At 36.4% G+C, this 19,223-nt stretch overlaps 1 protein-coding gene across 1 annotated transcript in view; it reads right to left on the bottom strand.

The window, feature by feature from the left end:
- Positions 1 to 17,084, bottom strand: part of ABCA12 (ATP-binding cassette, sub-family A (ABC1), member 12) — a 108,116-nt gene extending 91,032 nt beyond the window's left edge. Inside the window, exons 1-4 of the mRNA XM_008591024.1 lie at positions 16,937 to 17,084; positions 6,700 to 6,791; positions 4,703 to 4,800; positions 1,747 to 1,932 (exon numbers count right to left, since the gene is read on the bottom strand). Coding sequence (XP_008589246.1) covers positions 1,747 to 1,797 — 51 coding nt within the window. The 5' untranslated portion in view covers positions 1,798 to 1,932; positions 4,703 to 4,800; positions 6,700 to 6,791; positions 16,937 to 17,084. The remainder of the gene's footprint in view (positions 1 to 1,746; positions 1,933 to 4,702; positions 4,801 to 6,699; positions 6,792 to 16,936) is intronic.
- Between the last annotated feature and the right edge of the window lie 2,139 nt (positions 17,085 to 19,223).

The following is a 19,223-nucleotide window of genomic DNA, read 5'->3' as shown; positions in this document are numbered from 1 at the left end:
TGGATTTTTTCCCCATAGTTCCAGAAATTGGCATATTTATTTATTTAGAAATCAGCATCTTTAAAGTTTGGTTAACAAAGATGTACTTACATAAAACATTCTAATTATGTATTTGAGAATTAAAATTAGTTTCCTAAAATAAAATTAGCTTCTGAATAATGTTTTTCTTTTTCCTTAGAACCTTAAAATTTAGGACTTACAGACATATCTTCCCCATATCCATTACTAGACCTTATATGATTTGGGTGGAGAACCGTTAAAACGAATATATAGGAAGATAGAGATATGGATATATAATACAGATATATTCGTAATATATAATATATATATTGTGCGTGTGAATATATGTATGAAAATGTTTACTATTATGATTACACACACTTAGTGAAATAAAATATTTCCAAAGTTCTGTTGCAATGTCAGGAATGACTTTATAATAAATGACTTAGAGTGAATAAATAATAAATGACTTAGAGTGAATAAATCTGTGTAATAGTCACACTGTGTACTATAAACAAGTAACAAGAACCATGACTTTTGCTTTTACTCTGCATCATAGAATTCAGCTAATACTTTCAGAGGTAACATATTTTCTTTATTATATTCCCACTCAAAGCAATTTTCTTGATAAGCTCGTTCACACTAATCAAGTTGAGCTTTCTATCTATGTTAATTCAAGGTCTTTCATGCTCAGAATGCAATTTCGAACAATGTATTTTTGACCATACATTCTATACTACGTAAATGCCAAGTTTGTTAAGAAAGGATTTTAAGTGCTTTACATTGGATTGGGATTATTATAACAGTGTCCATAATCCAGTTCATTTGGAAAACTTAGATTAATAAAGGGTAATTTAAGCATTCTGTACTTAAAAAAAATTACAGTAAAATTCAGAGAATCAAGAAAGGGCTGGCTGGCTGGTTAGCTCAGTTGGTTAGAGCATGGCCTTATAATACCAAGGTCAAGGGTTCACTTCCCTATACCAGCCAGTCTCCAAAAAAATAAAAAAATAAGGTGGGGCAGGGAATATTAAAAGTGGACATGTTTCATGTATTACTGCCTATAAAACTTCAATAGAATTCTGAATATTTTCTGTGATCTTTCATTGTACATAGGGTTTCATTAAATGTACATTATTGGTGTCATTTTCACCATTGTTACTTAGGACTAGCATCTACAAATGGTCATTAGCACTCTGCAGTGGAATGTTCTTGGTTCTAATGTGTAATATTTTGGGGAAGGGGATATATTGTATCATCAAAATTCAGCTTTTTGAATTAAGTTTGAGGTCAGTGAGAAAAATAAAAAGACACTACTCATTATTTTAACTTCCAATAATTACATGGCTCTGATATCTTAATTATTAAACCTGAATTACAACCTGAGTAGCCTCACTTAAAGATCTGAGTAAACAGTCAATCTTTATTCACCATAGAGCAGACATATTTCAACTACAAAGGTGTGTCTACATTAACCATAATGTAATACTTTTGGTTCAGCATTGAAATCATTTCAATCCTGAACTTTTAAATGATACATAGACTTTACTTAAGGTTAAACATCGTGTGCAAATAAAGAATACATGTCAAAAGTGAGGATATATTCCACTCAGCATTTCCCAGTCCATCTCCTACAGACTTGCTCATTGACTCATGTTGAGTCACTCTGTGGATCCAAAAGTGGAAACAGTACACCTCCTTCTATTGTTTATGAGAGATGGATGAGATTAAAAGATTTACACTCACCTGAGAGAACTGTTTTTCTAGTTCTTGGAGAGAAGACTCTAAAAGGGTCATGTTGGAAAGGCAAAATTTGTTAAAAACATTTTTTCCTAGAATGGTCCAAGAGAAGGCATAATCTGCAATGTACCCTGGATAGCTCTCACACAGTTCTCTTCGTATATCTTCTGAAGTCGAATTTTGCTTTAACAGCTAAAAACATGTGTGAAAGAGTGGGATAAAAACATTAGTAAATGTAAATGTTAAAACATTCTAGTCTTCAAGGAAACTGACCTGTCTTCACAATAGCATTTTAAGATTCTGCATTATCCCAAGTATTAAAAAAACAATAAAATACATTGAGTTTACCCATGAGAATTTGTGAATATGTGCATGAAAGAGAATGTGTAAATGTGGTATATTCTTGCCATTGTTATGACTTAAATTATTTATATATGATTTGTGTAGATGAACTCATTTACTGTCTCTGACCAGAGAAACTAAATGCACCATATCTTTTCTGACAAAAATTTTCACGCATAAAAATTTTATTCATTTTTCCTGGGCACTGAAGTTGCAGAAGGTCAGGTGCCCTAACTCTTTGTGATGCTTCATGGGAAACTGGTCATGATCTTTGGAGGACTTCCAAAAGAAATATCTTAAATGTCTATTCTTAAGACCAACAGTGTTTATTTATGGAAGTGAACAAAGATGGATTATGTTTTATTTGAAAACAGTTCTTCCATTTAAGTCATATACAGAAATTAAAAAGGAAAACATATATATAAACATGTAAAAGTAAGTGTGATTACTAAAAGCAATAATTGGAAATCATTTTCATAATGAAATCATTATAATCCCCTTATATACTCATATATCGTAGTGCAGACCTGTCACAGGTGCAGTGCTATTTTCACCTAAAATGTAGATCCCATTCACTGTTATTAAGTTGTTTAGGTATTTACAGAGCCAATTATCTTTAGTTGTAATATAACTCAAACCTCTGTTGTTTACTCTATCAAAGTAACTCTTTTGTAAGACATATTTCTTAAGTTTATGGAAGGTCCTTCCTAATAATTAAGTCTTGTAACCCTGTGAGGTGAGGACCAACTTTATCCTTCTCTTAAGTTTACATTACAAAATGTACACTCTGCCTTCCAGTGACTCAACTTCTAAATGTTATGGAGCAAGACAGGATCCACTTATCCAGGATGTACTGTAAGTGCTAGGTCTTCTAGTCATTCATCCATATCTCTTTTCTAACATTACACATAAACTCACCCCAAAATGATTTCTCTACTCATTCTTGCAGGGGTTGCAGAAAGCAGTAAAGAGAAAGAAAGAGGAATCCGAGAGATTGCTGACACAGGCATCAATATGTCATCGTAATTTTTACATCCCTTCCCTGGCTCCAACTACTCTAAAAATATGTGTCTATACATAGAAAATTCATTTTTGGCTTATTTCCCCTGGATATATGGCTCTGTGCTGCCTCACAAAATTTTGAAATTTCATTCCATACGAGAAAGAGAACTTGGGAGTTTCAATACAATAAAGTGGCATTTTTGAGACTAGCATTGCTATTCTAGGTGTTAAGAATTTATCTGATTCAATGCAAGACTATTTGCTTCTAGAAACCAATATGGAAAGAACAGAGTGGAATAGAATGACTGTCCCTTGTTTATACACAGACATGATTGGGGGAGGCATTAGATTGGAATTAACTGGGCATATTGGGAGCCTTCCTATGACAGACAGGGAGCTTCTGAGGCCTCAAATATTATATAAACTAGACTTTCAACATCTAGGGAAAGATGAATGGGAAAGTATTACATTTTGGCCAACACAGGCAGAGATGCCTTGATGAGAGATTGGTGTCTTTTCCTGGCGTCCATTTTCGTGTTGTCCTTTGGCTTATTTACATAACCCAGTTTATTGAGTTTCCTCAGTTACATAGAACGTTAATTCAAGGGTAACTAACACAGACATATTAAGCTACAGTGGTTATGGCTACTGGAATATGAATAAAGGCTAGAGACAAGTCTTATGATTTAGATGGAAGAAATATCTACTATATGAGACATGGACATATTAAAAATGCTTGTGGGGGGTATGAGTGAGATGGGGGAGAGGGAGAAAAATAGAAAATAGTCTCTCTAATGCAAAGTTTTGAAAGTGATCTCTACCTCATTTCTGAGGAACACATAAAGCAGGACTCAAATCCCTGTAGGGACCAGCCAGATAACTTAAATGTATGAATCTGTCTGGATGAAAGATTATCAGAAGGAGAGGGGATTGTTGTTAATGGGAGAGTTCCTGTTCTGACTAAAGACATTTAAATTCATTTTCTTAAAATCCCTGTATACTACACACACTTTTAGCTCACAGGCTGCTAGTTCACACCTCTGATAGAAATGCTGTTTATTACTTGCAATCTGAAATCACTTAAAGTGGCTGATCACTAGGAAATCCATGGATAAGTTCCCTAAAACAGTCTAAGGAAAAGGATTTTTCTACTTTGGAGTGATATTTTCCATAGCTCTAATTTTTCCAAAGACATCATTGGTATGGATGACGCAGCGAGTTCGAATAGTGTTATAGCTTCATTTGGTCTTGTATTTCTTCCCCTGCTTCAGAAAATTAAAAGATCACATATAATGCCACCCTGTTTCTTACTAAATGAAAACCTTAAGTTCAGTTAAGGAATTTAACAGGGAAGTAAATAAATATCCAAGACCTTAAAAAATTCAGAATATCTTAAAATTAAGCTGCTTGTTGAATAGCTCCTAAGAAAAGAATCTACCTGAGATATTACTCTAAACAGGAAAGGTGCTCCAAACTTCTTGTTTGGGCAATACTTCCATCAACCTAAAAGACATTTGCTCAGAGTCTGGCTAGTTAGTTGGTAGAGCATGGTGCTGATAAAAGGCATTTGTTCATCCACTCTTTATTATCTGTTCATTACAAAACTGAATGAAGTTACCTTTTCCAAACCAAGGATCCATGCAAGCACTTGACTGCCATTGAAAGTATCTGTTCCAGTACTTTCCAAATCATAACTTGGACTGGGAAAAACTGTGGCTGTAATAGAAGAAAGAACAGATTAGCATTCTAAACACACACAAGAATGAGCAGGATTACATAAGAATCCAGAAATATCACTTGTGATCTCATATACCCCAGAGCAGGAATGTGCTCAAATATGCCTCTTCCATGAAAGTTTCATACTGGCAAAATGGCAAATTCCATATTTTTTTCTGTTCACATAAAATTGTGATGATTTTGGTCTGCTCTTGGTTTTTTCCCCATCATTTAGATGTCATCCGTTTTTATTCCACTTTGTGTCATTAAACTTCATCACCAATATTATTGCCCAATAAACTGAATCATTTCTGGTTTCTCCACTAGCTCCACAAATCCATCATAGCCAACATCTGTTCAAAGGAGCTGCCAGTGCACATCTGGTGATAATGGTCTTTCTTTTTAATTATCCAGTTGGGATGATGAAATCTGCTTAGGATCATAAATTCGTTCCTCCCCAAAGTGGTTTCTGAATGATATTTCAGATCAAATAAATGGGATGAAACAATTAGTCCAGACTACAGTATAGTATAATTAAGTAATTCCCAAAGTGGCCACAGCTAATACTATTTATGACGTAGCAGAGTTTTCTGGGTTTGGAGCATTAGCTAGAAGAATACATTCATATAGTAGCATGGATGCTCATTATGCCAGTATGTTGACTTGTATAAATTTTTGACAGAAATACTTTATCCTCACAGCAAAGAATCTTAATATTCAAAGATACCAGTAACTCATCATCAACAAGGCGTAAACTTTATTTTAGTGCCCATGAGGCTGAAAAACTTGCCATCTAATTTCTGTAGACCAAGGCAATACATTTGTGAGATGACGGGCCAGAGTGAGAAACATAATCTGTGGCTATCAAGCAAAGCCAAGTCTACTGGATCGTTAACACCATGAGCTTATTTCTACTGTGCTTTAACCTCCACAGCCAAATACCCACAGATCATTCACAACAGTACAATAACTCCTCAAAACCATTCACCACCATGCTCCTACCACACTAACACAGGACTGTGTTCACTTGGTCCTTCAACTTGTATTGGAAGGCTATTTAATATCATATGGTCTTAAATATTCCATGGCACTTTTAAAGAAACTCCTCTTTTTCTCAGAGCACCAATCATATTCTAATATACAGGAATCTTTGTTTTGTTCACTGATATATCCCCAGTCCCTAGGACAGTGCCTACATGGTAGCCAGCACCCAATAAATATTTGTCAAATGAATGTAAAACAGTTCTGCTGTTTCCAGAGGTTTTTCTCAATTTGTGACTTCTAACCAGTGTTTCTCAAGTCCAGCTGCATCAAAAATCACTTGTTTTTAAACTTCTCTGAACATGTACATTTGAGAGCTACTGGCCTATATGTGAAACAAGTGCACAATCACGTTAAAATCTGTGACACTGAGATTTTAAGTGGGAGGAAGAAGCGTATAGCTGAAAGACCACCGGCCTAGAGGTTGTTCTAATACCTGCTCTGCTGTAGCACCTAATCTTATTAGGCCTTATATTCTTCATCTGTAAAATGGAAAGTTTGGATAAATCTTTGAGATTCTTTCCAATAATATTTATTACTGGGATTTCTAAGCATCCCAGCACCATCTAATTGCAGACAACGAAAGAGTCCAGAGTCAGTTCCAGGAAACTGCAATTCTCAGCATGCAGGCTTTTGCTGCAATCAGATATTTCAGTAAGAACTTAATTTCTAATTATTCTCAAGAACTTTGCATAATTGTACTGCCACACTCAGGCAACCATGAGGAACATTTAGATCTCAGGGATTTTCTAAGCATTCCGTGTTTGTTTGAAAAGTTTAGAGTATACACCTTTTAAAGATCGACCTTTACTCTTCCAAAAGGCTTGCTCTGAACTCTACAGAAGAGACGAAGCTTACCCAGCGATGCGTGCCTTCTTTCTGGAAGTTGGGTGCTGTGGAGTGATAAATTGCTGTCCTTCTCCACGTTGGATGACTTTCTCGAAATTTCACTGGAGAAGAAAAAGTAAGATCTCTATAACTTCTCCCACATTAATTTCAGTTAGTTATAGCAATGTATTATGTGGCAGATTCCAGGGCTCTGTGAGGACTTTTGAGTTTTTAATATACTTTCTAAGAGTTTAATGTCAGAATTCACCTAACCATACACCAGTGAATAGACAAGGTCTCCTACAAGGTAAGTTTTTAAGCAGAGAAAATGGCCTAGATGAGATTTAAAGTAGTCATTTTTACTTTAAAAAATGTAGAAAGGAAAATTACTTTAAAAAGACATTGGAGCCAAATATTGAAAGTATTTGTGATGTATTTTTTCCTTCTAAAAAGTTGATGGATCCCAAATAGATGAGTCCAAGGGTACTCTGAGGACTGAAACAAAGATCTGCTTATTTGTCAACACTGAAAGAAAAACAAGTTTTCTATGTTATAGATAGCATTTTGAAGATTTTCGAAGTTGAATACTTGTAAGACAGGTTCAAGAAAGAAGGAAAAGAACATTTATTGACTATCTAGTATGTGCCAGAAACCGTGGTCAGTGTCATCACAGGGGGTGTCAGGTGTAAAAGGAATAACATTAAAACAGATTTTTAATTTCACTGAATGCGTCAATGCAGTAATAATAGCATTGTGGTACCAAGAATCGCCACACAATATGCTCACACTAGCTTTTGGAAGAAAACATTATTAAACTTTCCCACAATTTAGTAACTCTCTTTTTTAAAAATGTACTTCCTGTTAAGCTTATTAGTAAAATGGAGATAATTACATTTTCTTGAAAACTGGAGGTACCTAAAATTAAGTACCTAAAATAAATGTATATATCTCAAAAATGAAATCAGTCTAAATACCTGGATATGAATAATTTTTAGAATTCCAAAAAGTTGGTGAATTTTATGTAGTTGTTCATAAAAAAGCTTAATTAAGGTACATAAACATGAATATAAAAAGGTAATGGAAAAGCAATAAATTCTTCTTACTACTGTGGTTCAATTTGATTTGTTTTAGAAACAAGATCCAAACCCTGGTTCCTGGGTGTTTTGTGATTTATTGCTGGAAAATGAAAAAAAGGTGATATTTGCTTTCATTCCCTAGTGTTTTTCCAATATTCTCTATAAAATGTACTGGTTGCTCCAAAGTTCTGCATTGTTAATATATATTTGAATTATTCATGACCAAGACTGTACTTCCCTAAATCTTTTTACATTCCTTATGCTGACTATTTGGATGGGAAAACTGTTCAAATAACAACTGACCTCAACCTTTTCTCCTCTCTCAAAAAGAAGTTTTCGAAAGTTTGAGAAAGTCGGTTTTACTTTTCTTTTTCGTGGCACTTTTTAGTTCAGCTTGAAATACTATAAGAAATACTACTGAATATCAATACATTTTGAAATAAAGGGAAAAAGTGCCTTCATAAAAATTTTAAGGACTATGGACAACCACAAAAACCAAAGGGAGGATGACAAAGATCAAAATGAGCACTGAAGGAGCAGGAGAAAACAGACTGAATAATAAATGGGAGTGAGGAAGGAAAAAAGGCAGGCGAGGCAGTAGGAAATGAAGAAAGCGTGGTCTGGCAGAAGCGAAGCCTGCACCTGCTCCACAGAGGACACTTTATCCATCTTCCCACGTTCGGATAAGAGCCCAACATTACTCCTACAAATGTTCTTTAAATGCTAGGGAAAGTCAAGCTCATTCCCTTCCCAGCTCTGCAGGCCTGAGTTTGATCATAGGTAAAATGACTACTCCCAGGCAAGAACCATAGAGGCTCCCTTCCTAACAGCACCTTGCCTTGACCGGGAAGTGCCCGTGGATACGTAGTTGCCCTCAGCCTTTTATGCATCCTTGGTGTGCCTTTTTGTGGAAATGAGAGCTTAGGATATCATATGTGCTCTGCTATTCCTCTTCCTGAAAATTCTTCCATTTTATTTTGCACTTACAAAGTGTGATGTGAGGGGACGCATCCACTACCATTACACAACAAAACTGTTTTCTTTAACCTCTGAAAATGGAAACCACAAAATACACGTACAACAGAGAGTAAGCAGGTAAAAAGGTGAATTAAGGTTATAAGTTGAAATATTCCTCCAAACAGAGGTAATTAATCCTATTAACTCCCTATTCAATCATTAGAGAAAGGCAAGTAGGTAGCCAGTCTTACCATGAGTTAGCAACATAAGTTAATGGCATTCTCTGAACTTTCTTTTCTTTTCTTTTCTTTTTTTTTAAAGATGACTGGTAAGGGGATCTTAACCCTTGACTTGGTGTTTTCAGCACCATGCTCACCCAGTGAGCAACCGGCCATCCCTATATAGGATCCGAACCCGTGGCCTTGGTGTTATCAGCACCACACTCTCCCGAGTGAGCCACAGGCTGGCCCATTCTCTGAACTTTCTAATAAGCACAATCATGCTTATAGACAAAGCACACTATATGCTTCTTGGAGTGATGGGTAAGAAACAGTACCCTTTCCATTATTTCACACAGTCATTTTATACATACTTATTTTATATACATGTGTACCCATTCCCACCACTTCTCCATTCTAGGCTGTGACATCTTTAGGAGCAGGTACCACATCTCCATCTTTATATTCCCAACATATAGCACAGTACTGGACCATAAGATCTGATGGCTGGAGTGTGGCCAAAAGTGCTTTGGAGTTAGAAAATATCTTTGGAATTTCGGCTCTGTCTTTTCCTAAAAGATCTCAGCCATTGTCTCCCTTATCTGTAAACTAGGAATGGCAACACCTACATTGAAAGGTTGTTGTGAATATGATATGAGATGTGTGTACTGAGCGTCTGTCTGGTTCCTAGCATCATAGGCACTCGCCAATTATTAGGTCTTTGTCAAAAAAAAAATTTTGGTGCAGACACTATGTTCACCATCAATATGGAGCTGAAGGCCTATTCTTATACATCTATGCTCCAGAAATAATCCCTTTAGATACTAGAACCTTCAAAAACTCTGGATTCCAAATGGATGGCTGTACCCCATTATTTTATGGATCTGTAATCTGCAAGTATTAGCTGGTGAAGTGGTATGAGGCAGAGGACTTCACCCAGGTTTTTACAACCCCTTCTTCATTTTATGAGTTTCTTTATTTCTTTATCTATTTATGAGAGGAAATTTTCATCTGTAATAATGATTAATTTTCCTCTTTTTAGACTGTAAGGTTCTTGAGAAAAGTCTACAGCATACTGTATTGGCAGATGGTAGGATGTATAGCACCTGACAAGCACTGAATACTTGATGATAAAGGATATCACTCAGAACAACTTATAGCTAAGAATGCATCTTTTCAAAATGGCTTCATCCTGCTCTTCACTGCTGCCTACCTGATTCTGCAAAGGTCCTCGGAAGAGGAAACACACAGGATGGCACCCAAAACACAAGCGTACAATCTCACAATGTACCCACCATATTCATTCACTAACCCAACATTGATTCAGTTCCCACTACATATAATGTAATGGGCAAATCAAATAAGAAAACCAGGGATTGCTATACATTAATGGGAATAGCTAAGTAAGGACAGGCCCAGGGGACAATGTGAACACATAACAGGGGCCCATAAATCAGAATTCTCATTTGTATCTCTTACAGAGCACAATCCTGAGAATCACAGTCTTATTTTTTTAATTCTTTAAAAAAAATTTTTTGTTTTAGTTAATTAATTAATGTATTTATTTTTATTGAAACATGGTTCATTGTACATATCTGTGAGGTACAGAGTTAGATATCAATATCTGTGTGCAATATCAGGATAACTAGTATATTCAGCATTATACAATGCAAACATTTTTTATGGTCCTTTACCAATTCCTACTTTATCCCCCTCTCCCTTTCCCAGCTCTGATAAACTCAGTTTTATTCTCTCCTTTTGAAATTCTAAGTATTATTAGAATCACAATCTCAAACTTATATTCAGCATTATACAATGCAAACATTTTTTATGGTCCTTTACCAATTCCTACTTTATCCTCCTCTCCCTTTCCCAGCTCTGATAAACTCAGTTTTATTCTCTCCTTTTGAAATTCTAAGTATTATTAGAATCACAATCTCAAACCAAGCCTCTTTCCATCTTAAAAATTTTCCTTCACCTTTTCTTTATTTTTTTCACCTATTTATTTATTTTTCCTCTTAATTTTATTTTGTCGATATACAATGAGGTTGATTATTGTGTCCCATTACCTTTTCATTAGACAGGTGGTTCTAAAATGGGAGAAATTTTGACCTTCTCCCCAGGGGACATTTGGCAATGTCTAGAGACATTTTTGGTTGTCACAACTGTGTGGGGGTGCTACCGGCATCTAGTGGGTAGAGGCCAGGGATGCTGCTAAATATCCTATAATGCACAAAACAACAAAGAATTATCTGGCCCTAAGTTTCAGTACTATCAAGGTTGGGAAACTCTGCACTAGACTGTGTCAGATAGTAGAATTGTTCAGTGATAACTCATTCCCGTTCTTACTCCCCAGGACCAACTCAGGAGACCTAAAAATCTTATTCGGGAGTTCTAAACAGTTCTGAGGAAGTCTCATAGAATCTATCTCATACTGGATATCTCTGGGAAAACTTTATGCAAAGCATTATGCAAAACTTAGATGCCCCCTGAATTGGCATGTGGGCCCATCTGATTCCAGAAAATTCAACCCTGAAAGTGAGCCAAGAAATCCTGAATCAAATCACCAAGTGGTCTGTGGCATCATTTAATTAACTTTTATTGGACCCAGCTGCATGTACAGTACCAGGGACATGGCTAAGGGCCTCTCCTATAAAACGCTGAAGACAGACTCTGCCTCGATGGCATTTATAGGGCTCTATTTTAGAGTGGAATTCAAAAAGGGAAACATCTGGGATTTAAGAGTTCCATGATGCTGGGAGGAAAACTAAACACAGAATAGATTTTACTTCTTCTCAGATATATCTACCAATAGCTACATTAGGGAAATGTCACATTTATATATATCACTGTAATATGCACTTAGACTGGGTGTTTTTCCTGTGAGGAGGAAAGACTACCTGTATGAGTGGTATCCACTTGTGCCGTGGTAAATTATGTTTCTAAAAGGAATTCTTACCAGGAAAGGGACATATGGCAAATCCTGGAAAGAAAATTCTGACATTCTTTTTTGTCTCTAAGAGTTAGTAAAATTTTTATATATTTTTTTCTCTTTTCCACAGAATTACAATGATATGGGTGTGTAGTGACACCTGGAAAGATGTAAGATGTGTTGTAAGCCTAGTTCCCTTCAGTGATTTGACATAGCTGTCCTTCCTGGCTATCCCCAAGCAGGTCACTCACAGGATAATTTTAATTGTCTTAGTTTTCATCTTGTATTTTATCCTGACCTTCATTCCTTAAGGGTCATCCACGCTTCAGATATGGACGCCTGCCCATGTTCAAAACATATCTTTCTTCTAGGCAGCCCAGTTACAATCCCATGATCGATATCAGTTAAGACGTTAAGATTTAGAAATGCCTTAATATGTTGCCTTGTCCTAGGGTTTTTTATATTCTTAGGAAGGACTTTGGAGTTGTAACATATAACCTGGACTAACATAGTTTTAAAAGTTTTGCATGTGTGTGTGTGTGATTTTTTTTTTTTTTTTTGAATTTTACTTCTCAGGCCAGCCCCGTGGCTCACTCAGAAGAGTGCAGCGCTGGTAGCGCTGAGGCCGCGGGTTCGGATCCTAATAGGAATGGCCAGTGCGCTCACTGGCTGAGCATGGTGCAGACAACACTGTTCTGAAGGTTGCGATCCCCTTACTCGTCAGGAAAAAAAAAATTTACTTCTCAAAATACATTGTACTTGACTGATTGTGATGGGCAGATGAAGAAATGTTTTAGCAGATGGATGTGTGTCAGGAACATGTAGAATGGGGGAAAGTGACAACATCACAGTATATTTCAGATGATACTGTACAGATCATGCTCTGCCCAGCCATGAAACAGGAAGGTTAATTTGGCAACACTACAAGAAAATTTGAAATTTCTCTATCATAGTCAGTAGCAAAGAAATCAGCCTATTCCTCGAATATGCCTCCATCCATTTTTCTCTTTGTCTGAGTTCTGGAATTCTTTCTCCAAGGCCTATCTCAAATACACCCTCCTCTATTCTGGGAACCACCACCCTTTAAGGCCACTAGGAGAAATCTCCTGACGTCTCCCTACCCAAACCTAGCTCTACTCCAGTTATGTACCCAACAGTAAGATCTGAATTCCTCGGGCAGAAACAATGTCTTACGGTTCCTATGTACCCATTGTCCACGTGTTATCTAATGTTCCAGTGAGCCCAAGCAAATATTCGTCACATTTACCACGTTTATATAGTAATTTGCCTGTCTCTCTTTCTGACAAATTATATAGGGCAGGGAATGTGCCTTATTCATTTCTATACCTACAGTGACTTGCCCAGTCTCCAGCACATTGTACATATCACACATGCTTACTGAATGAATGAACAGTTTGCCTGCATGGCAGTTGAGACATTCTTCCACTTTGGTTTTTTTGTTTTGTTTTGTTTTATTTTGATAAATGAAATTTTAACCTTTCTTTTTACACTAATTCTAGATAAAATGGTTACTAAATGGTTATAGTCTGAATTAATACTATATGAGACTATACATCCTATCTCATCATTATGTCAAATGGGGACAAATATCTTTTCTCCTTCTACTTGCCTTACTTTCCCAATAATACATTTAGGTCAGTTTCTAAACTCATCTGTATCTTTCAATTTTAAACAAAGACTTTGGCACTTCAAAATTATCCCAGAATGAAATCCGATTAGCTATTTTTCATGCTGTGTAGGAGCCATACAATAGAGCAGAGGTATGAGTCTAGAAACCCTGGGTTATGGATGAGTGTGAACAGAAATAGGGAGCATATCTGTAGAGGCAGTTCCCCCACAGAATCTGCAGGAATGCTGAATCGCTTCACCAAATAATGACCTTGTGAGCTCTGGGAGATGATCTTCGCCATTCACCAGCTGTGTGAGCAATGGCATGGCCAGGAGCTCCCACTGTTCTGATATATTCTTAGAGGCAGTGTAGGAAAGAAGGAAAAGAGTAGAATCTGTGATGTGTGATCATCTGTTGCGCAAATAAGCAAGAAAACCGTAAATGTAATTGCTTCTTTTTTCAGACAGCTAGTTAGAGTTGATGCTGAGCATAGTGTTGGACTTTTGAAAAAGCATCTCATCCTGAAGTTAATGCCTAGAGATGTATGAATTTAATAACAGAAGGCTGGTGCCAAATGCAAAATCACATCAAAATATTGAGCGACTGGCCAGCAAGAAGTGACTGCAGTGTGGTCGTGTCTTTCAGAAAAGCATTCTATTAGAAGAAATATAGCAGCCCTCTTTTGATGAGACCAAAAACAGCATTTCTTTCTTCACTTGCAGAACAGAAAAGGAAAGCTGTTTTTTTCTTAATGAGGCTATGCTGGTGGAATTGACTTTCACCAAAGAGAAGCAATTTAGTGGCATGGTTTGCCAGATAACCATGAGCCAGTTTCATTGCATGGTGATATATAAAGCATAAAAGTTAATAGCATGGTGGGAAATATCATTAATGCAATTTTATTATTGTACATAATTTTCTAAATTAAGCTCCATTTACTTAGTAGTTTAAAGAAAATACTGAATATACAGCAATATATAACTTGAGCTAGACAAACTACCTGGAGTGTTAGAATAAACCTAAGAAAAGCCAACATGATCAGCTATCTAGAAAATAATCAACAAATGATAAAATAAACCTGGACTTTAATCCTACTTCCAAAATCAACTCAATATCTCATCTCATGAAGCCCCATGAGTTTGTTTCCTATAATATTACTTAGAAAAATACTCCTTTGGGGGAAGGTTTATTTACATACTTCTTAGATATTGTTAACTATTTCCCTCAGAGTTAGTTCTTCATGGGGAAAAAAAAGTATAAAGAATAGAACCCAAGGTGGAACAGTAATCCAATCCATAAGTGATGGATATTACTTTTTCCCATATCTCTTCTAATGCTTGGTCACAAATGGGGGAAAAAAAGTATAAAGAATAGAGCCCAAGGTGGAACAGTAATCCAATCCATAAAAGATGGGTGTTACTTTTTCCCATATCTCTTCTACTGCTTGGTCACAAAATGTGTCTCAAGTAAACCTTTTTGTAAAGATGCATCTGTTTACCCTAGCTGAAATCTCTCTTTCTACTTTTAAGTGTGGAGAGTGTCTTACTTCCTCATTCCTCTGGCATTCTTCATCGCACTATCTCCTGTGATCATTTTTTACTTAATATTTTCCCTCCCCTGCAGAACATCAGCATAAATCATGCCTAATTGATCACTCACATTGGGACATAGACCATACATGCTCGAATGACCAGGAATGCCATTCCTCCTCACATCTCACCTTTGCATTCATCAGCCAAGAGGGCACAGGCTCTGGCTGGCACTGGTCTCTTTACAGAAATATACACTAGTTCTTGTTGAGATAATGCTTGTATACCCCTAGAGCATGCTATTCTCATGGGCAATATGTCATGTCATTCCCCTGTTTAAAAGTTTCCAATGGCTTCTCAGACTAAAAATGCAGTGCAAACCCCTTTACCTTTTCCATCATCACTGATTCTGCATGCTCTGTCTCCTCTCTTCCTTTTCAACATGTCCCCTGCCACTTACATCATCCCTTACTATGTTTCTGCCATATTAGCTGACTTTCTGCTTCTTTACATGGTCGCGTTTGTCCCCACTTCATGATCCTTTACTGGTTCTCTGCCTGGAACACTCTTTCCAGATGTTCATATGCAGCTTCTGGTTTCTCCTTGTCCTTGTTGCTCTCTACCCAAATGTCACCTTCTAGCAGAGGCCTTCTCTTGACACTCTAGTAAATTCCTACCTTTCAACTTCTACCTCTTAACCTGCTTTATTTTCTCACCAGCACCCTTATTATTTTATAATTATGCTATTATTTATTTGATTGTTCATTTTATTGTGTGCCCTTCCATTTGAATGCAAGTAACAAAAGGGTAGAGAAATGTGTCTTATTTGTGTCTGTATCACAGTGTCTGGAATGGCGCCAGGCACATAGAAGTTTCTTAGTCACTATTTCTTAAATGAATGAATGAATAAATGAACATCAGACTGTTTTAAGCATCAAGCCTAATGAACTTATTGAAACAACAAAACCAGTGCAATTAGCAACCCAACAATTATGTGTCTGAAATGGCTTCCAATGACAATTCTTGATATCTTTATATTTTATGCTAAGTAGCTTCCAGTGGCTCTCTCTTAAACTATCACCCATATTATTTGATGTTCAAAGTCATGATGATGATGCTAAAGGAGAAACTACACTACATGTCAAGAAATTTAATATTAAAGTTTAGGAACAAAATATCTCTCATTAGAGGTAAGTATAATCTTTTCTTGAGAGACTTTTAAAAAAAAATCTCTAACAGAATTATCTCATGCTTGATTCAAGATTATAATATTGTTTTTAGTACTACAGACAGGTAGGTTCCTGAGAGTCTCTTTAGGTTTAGAATGCCAGGGAGGGAAACTGAGGTTGGAAATGGTCAGGTTGTAAATGGTCTAGTTTCCCTACCTTCATTCTTCAGCCACTTCCCACACCATAAATTAGGGCACACATTAATGTCATTTAAAGGTTGTTGTTCAGTTGTGTATACTTCCAACTTTATTACTTTGAATTTTGAGACTCTTAATTTCCTTATTTGTACTTCTTGGACTTTATTATATCTAGAAGTACCACCTAAGGTAAGATAGGTCATTATTCCAGGAGATGATGCCCCTGACAAGTACTCATGCTTGTGATCGAGGCTTAGGGCAACGTGCCACTGACAATTTGAGGAGGGATAGAGAATCTTTGAGAGAAATAAAGAGAGAACGGCCCTGGCCACTTGTCTTAAAATTTGAGTAATTCACCCAAAGTATATTATGCTCAATCTCACATAAACATGGTGATTCCAGCTTGTACCTACCTTGCTCATTCATATTTAAATCATCGCATTTGTAGACATAGAAAATGAAGTTGTGCATCTAGCCCAGGATGGCTTCCTGGTTATCTCATAAGGCAACAAGATTTGATTTCTCAGAACAACTCAAAATACTTGAGAAGTACCCCCACCTGTCTTTAAATAGAGCATCATCGATCCCTTTCCTACGAAGGAGATCTTGTGGTCCATAGGGTGTGTCTTTGCATTTGGAGTCTGTGTCACAGAGTAGGGTTTGCAGGAACGGGAAGAATCCTGTACTAGGAAGGTTTCGAGGTGCGAGGTAACCTGAAATTAAGAAACAATAATCACATCACTATGACATGTTTTCCTGGGAAGGGAAAGAAGTGCAGGAACTCTGTTTTGGGAAGTTACCTTCTGAACTATGACTGTCTGGGTCATCCAAACTAGCGCTACCTCTCCAACTAACACTGACCACGGAGCAGAAGCAGGCTTGTAGCATGTTTTGCTTAACTTCATTTTTCTGGATTTGCTAATACTTGTATGTATCAAAAGATTTAAAAATGCCCGTTGCCCTGAGATTTCCTCTTCCTGGGACTTATTACAAGGAAATACTTAAAGATAGTTTCAGGAATGTTTGCTAGAGTGTTATAAAAAGAAATCACAGTGTAACCATATGATGAAACATATGCAGCCAATAAAAATGTTGTCAATTAATATGGAAAATGTTTATAATATATCATTAAAAAGAATAGGTTAGAAAACGGTATGGAAAAATAGTCCCAGTATATAAACATATGTGTACGAACAATCTAAAAGGTTATTAAACCACCAAAACTTTATTGATGGCTTTTTTTTCTGGGTAGTATATTTCACATGATTTTTATTTACTTCCTTTTGACTGTATATTAACTTTTTTTTCACAATGTACATGTCTTCTTTAGTAACCAGGTGAGTGTGAATGCAGCTAATCTTTCAGGAATTAGGAAATATTTTTGGTCTCCTCAAAATTTAGCATTTTGGGGGGTATTTTGGGAGATAGTCTGTACTTTCTGCTCATTTTTTCTGTAAACCAAAAACTTATAAAAATAAAGTCTATTAATTAAAAATCTTTTTAGCATTTTAATTATTCTAGCTATACAATTTTTTTTCCTATTTTTTTCACCACAGTACATGCTGTGAATGAATATGCAGGTTTTCCTCAAAATTAAAGTCATAGAAAACAAGAACTGTGACAGTAAAGGGTTTTGTCAGCTTCACCTTAACATTTGCTTCATACGTGTGATTATGGCATACACATGAGTCAGGACAATAAGCAAGCTGTGAAATACAAATCCTTTCACTGTTAGGTTTGATATTAAATCACTAGATTCCTCTCTTTGGGGGAATATGGAGACAACAAACTGTTTTAAAAAGTCAGGTTTAAGAGCTATGAGGGAAATTCTAGACTGAAGCCTAAAAAGCAAAACTTTAATTTCCTCATGGATCTGTTAAAGAGTGTCAATACAGTTTTGTTCACATTTTAAAGAGAAAGAAGAATAGTAAAAAAAAAAAAAAAAAAGATGGTTAGAGCAACAGGGCTATGCATTAATATACTAGCAGAGAGAATAATAAAGAGACATTTTATCCAAATAACTTAAATACAGATCTGCATAAGGAAAGAGAACTGGAAATAAAAGGGAAGGGGCAATAGGAATGTTGGCCAGAAGAAAAGTAAAGAGGGAAATGAGAGAGAGAAATTGGAAAATGCTCTACTGCCAACTTTGAAGATGAAGAAAGCAGAAAAAAGCCAAGGAGTCCTGCAGCCTCTAGAAGCTAGAAAAGGCAGGAAAATAGATTCTCACCTAGAACATCCAAAAAGAATGCAACCGTGCCGACACCTTGATTTTTAGCCCACTGAGACTAAATTCTAGACTTCTGGCCTCCACGGCTACAAAATAATGTCTGCATTGCTTTTAAGGCACTAAGCTTGTGGTAATTTTTTATAGCAGCCATAAGAAAATAGTACAGAAACAAATACCAGTATGAATGACAGTTTTGAAAACTCAGAAGAAAATGGAGAGAGCTTAGTCCTGCCAAACTATTCACCAGGAGCTTCTAAGCAGCTTCTCTCTCTGACACCAGAAAGACTGGTGCTTCTCCTAATATTAAACCCAAGTGAAAATTGCAGCGAACCAACAATAATTCCTATCAGTGTTTTCATTGCAGTGCAATTCCCTGAATAAGCTAGAGAGTAGCAGTCAGATTAGCTTCTAACTATTAGCTTTTCACATCGTCCCTCTACAACAAAATTCTGCCACAGTGAACTGCATACCTTTGCTTAGCATAGTGCATGGGATGCCATAGATGTTTAATAAATCTATGTTGCTGTTATTGCTGTTGCAACAGGTCCTGAGAAGCAAGACGTTTGCAATTCTGCAGAAGAAATTCACTGTTAATGGAAATCCACCCTGTTACACA

This window comes from Galeopterus variegatus, unplaced genomic scaffold (assembly GCF_000696425.1).
Source record: "Galeopterus variegatus unplaced genomic scaffold, G_variegatus-3.0.2 Scaffold6568, whole genome shotgun sequence".
Lineage (NCBI taxonomy): Eukaryota > Metazoa > Chordata > Mammalia > Dermoptera > Cynocephalidae > Galeopterus > Galeopterus variegatus.
The sequence above is the reverse complement of the archived record's forward strand: the minus strand, read 5'-3'. Positions and strand labels throughout refer to the sequence as shown.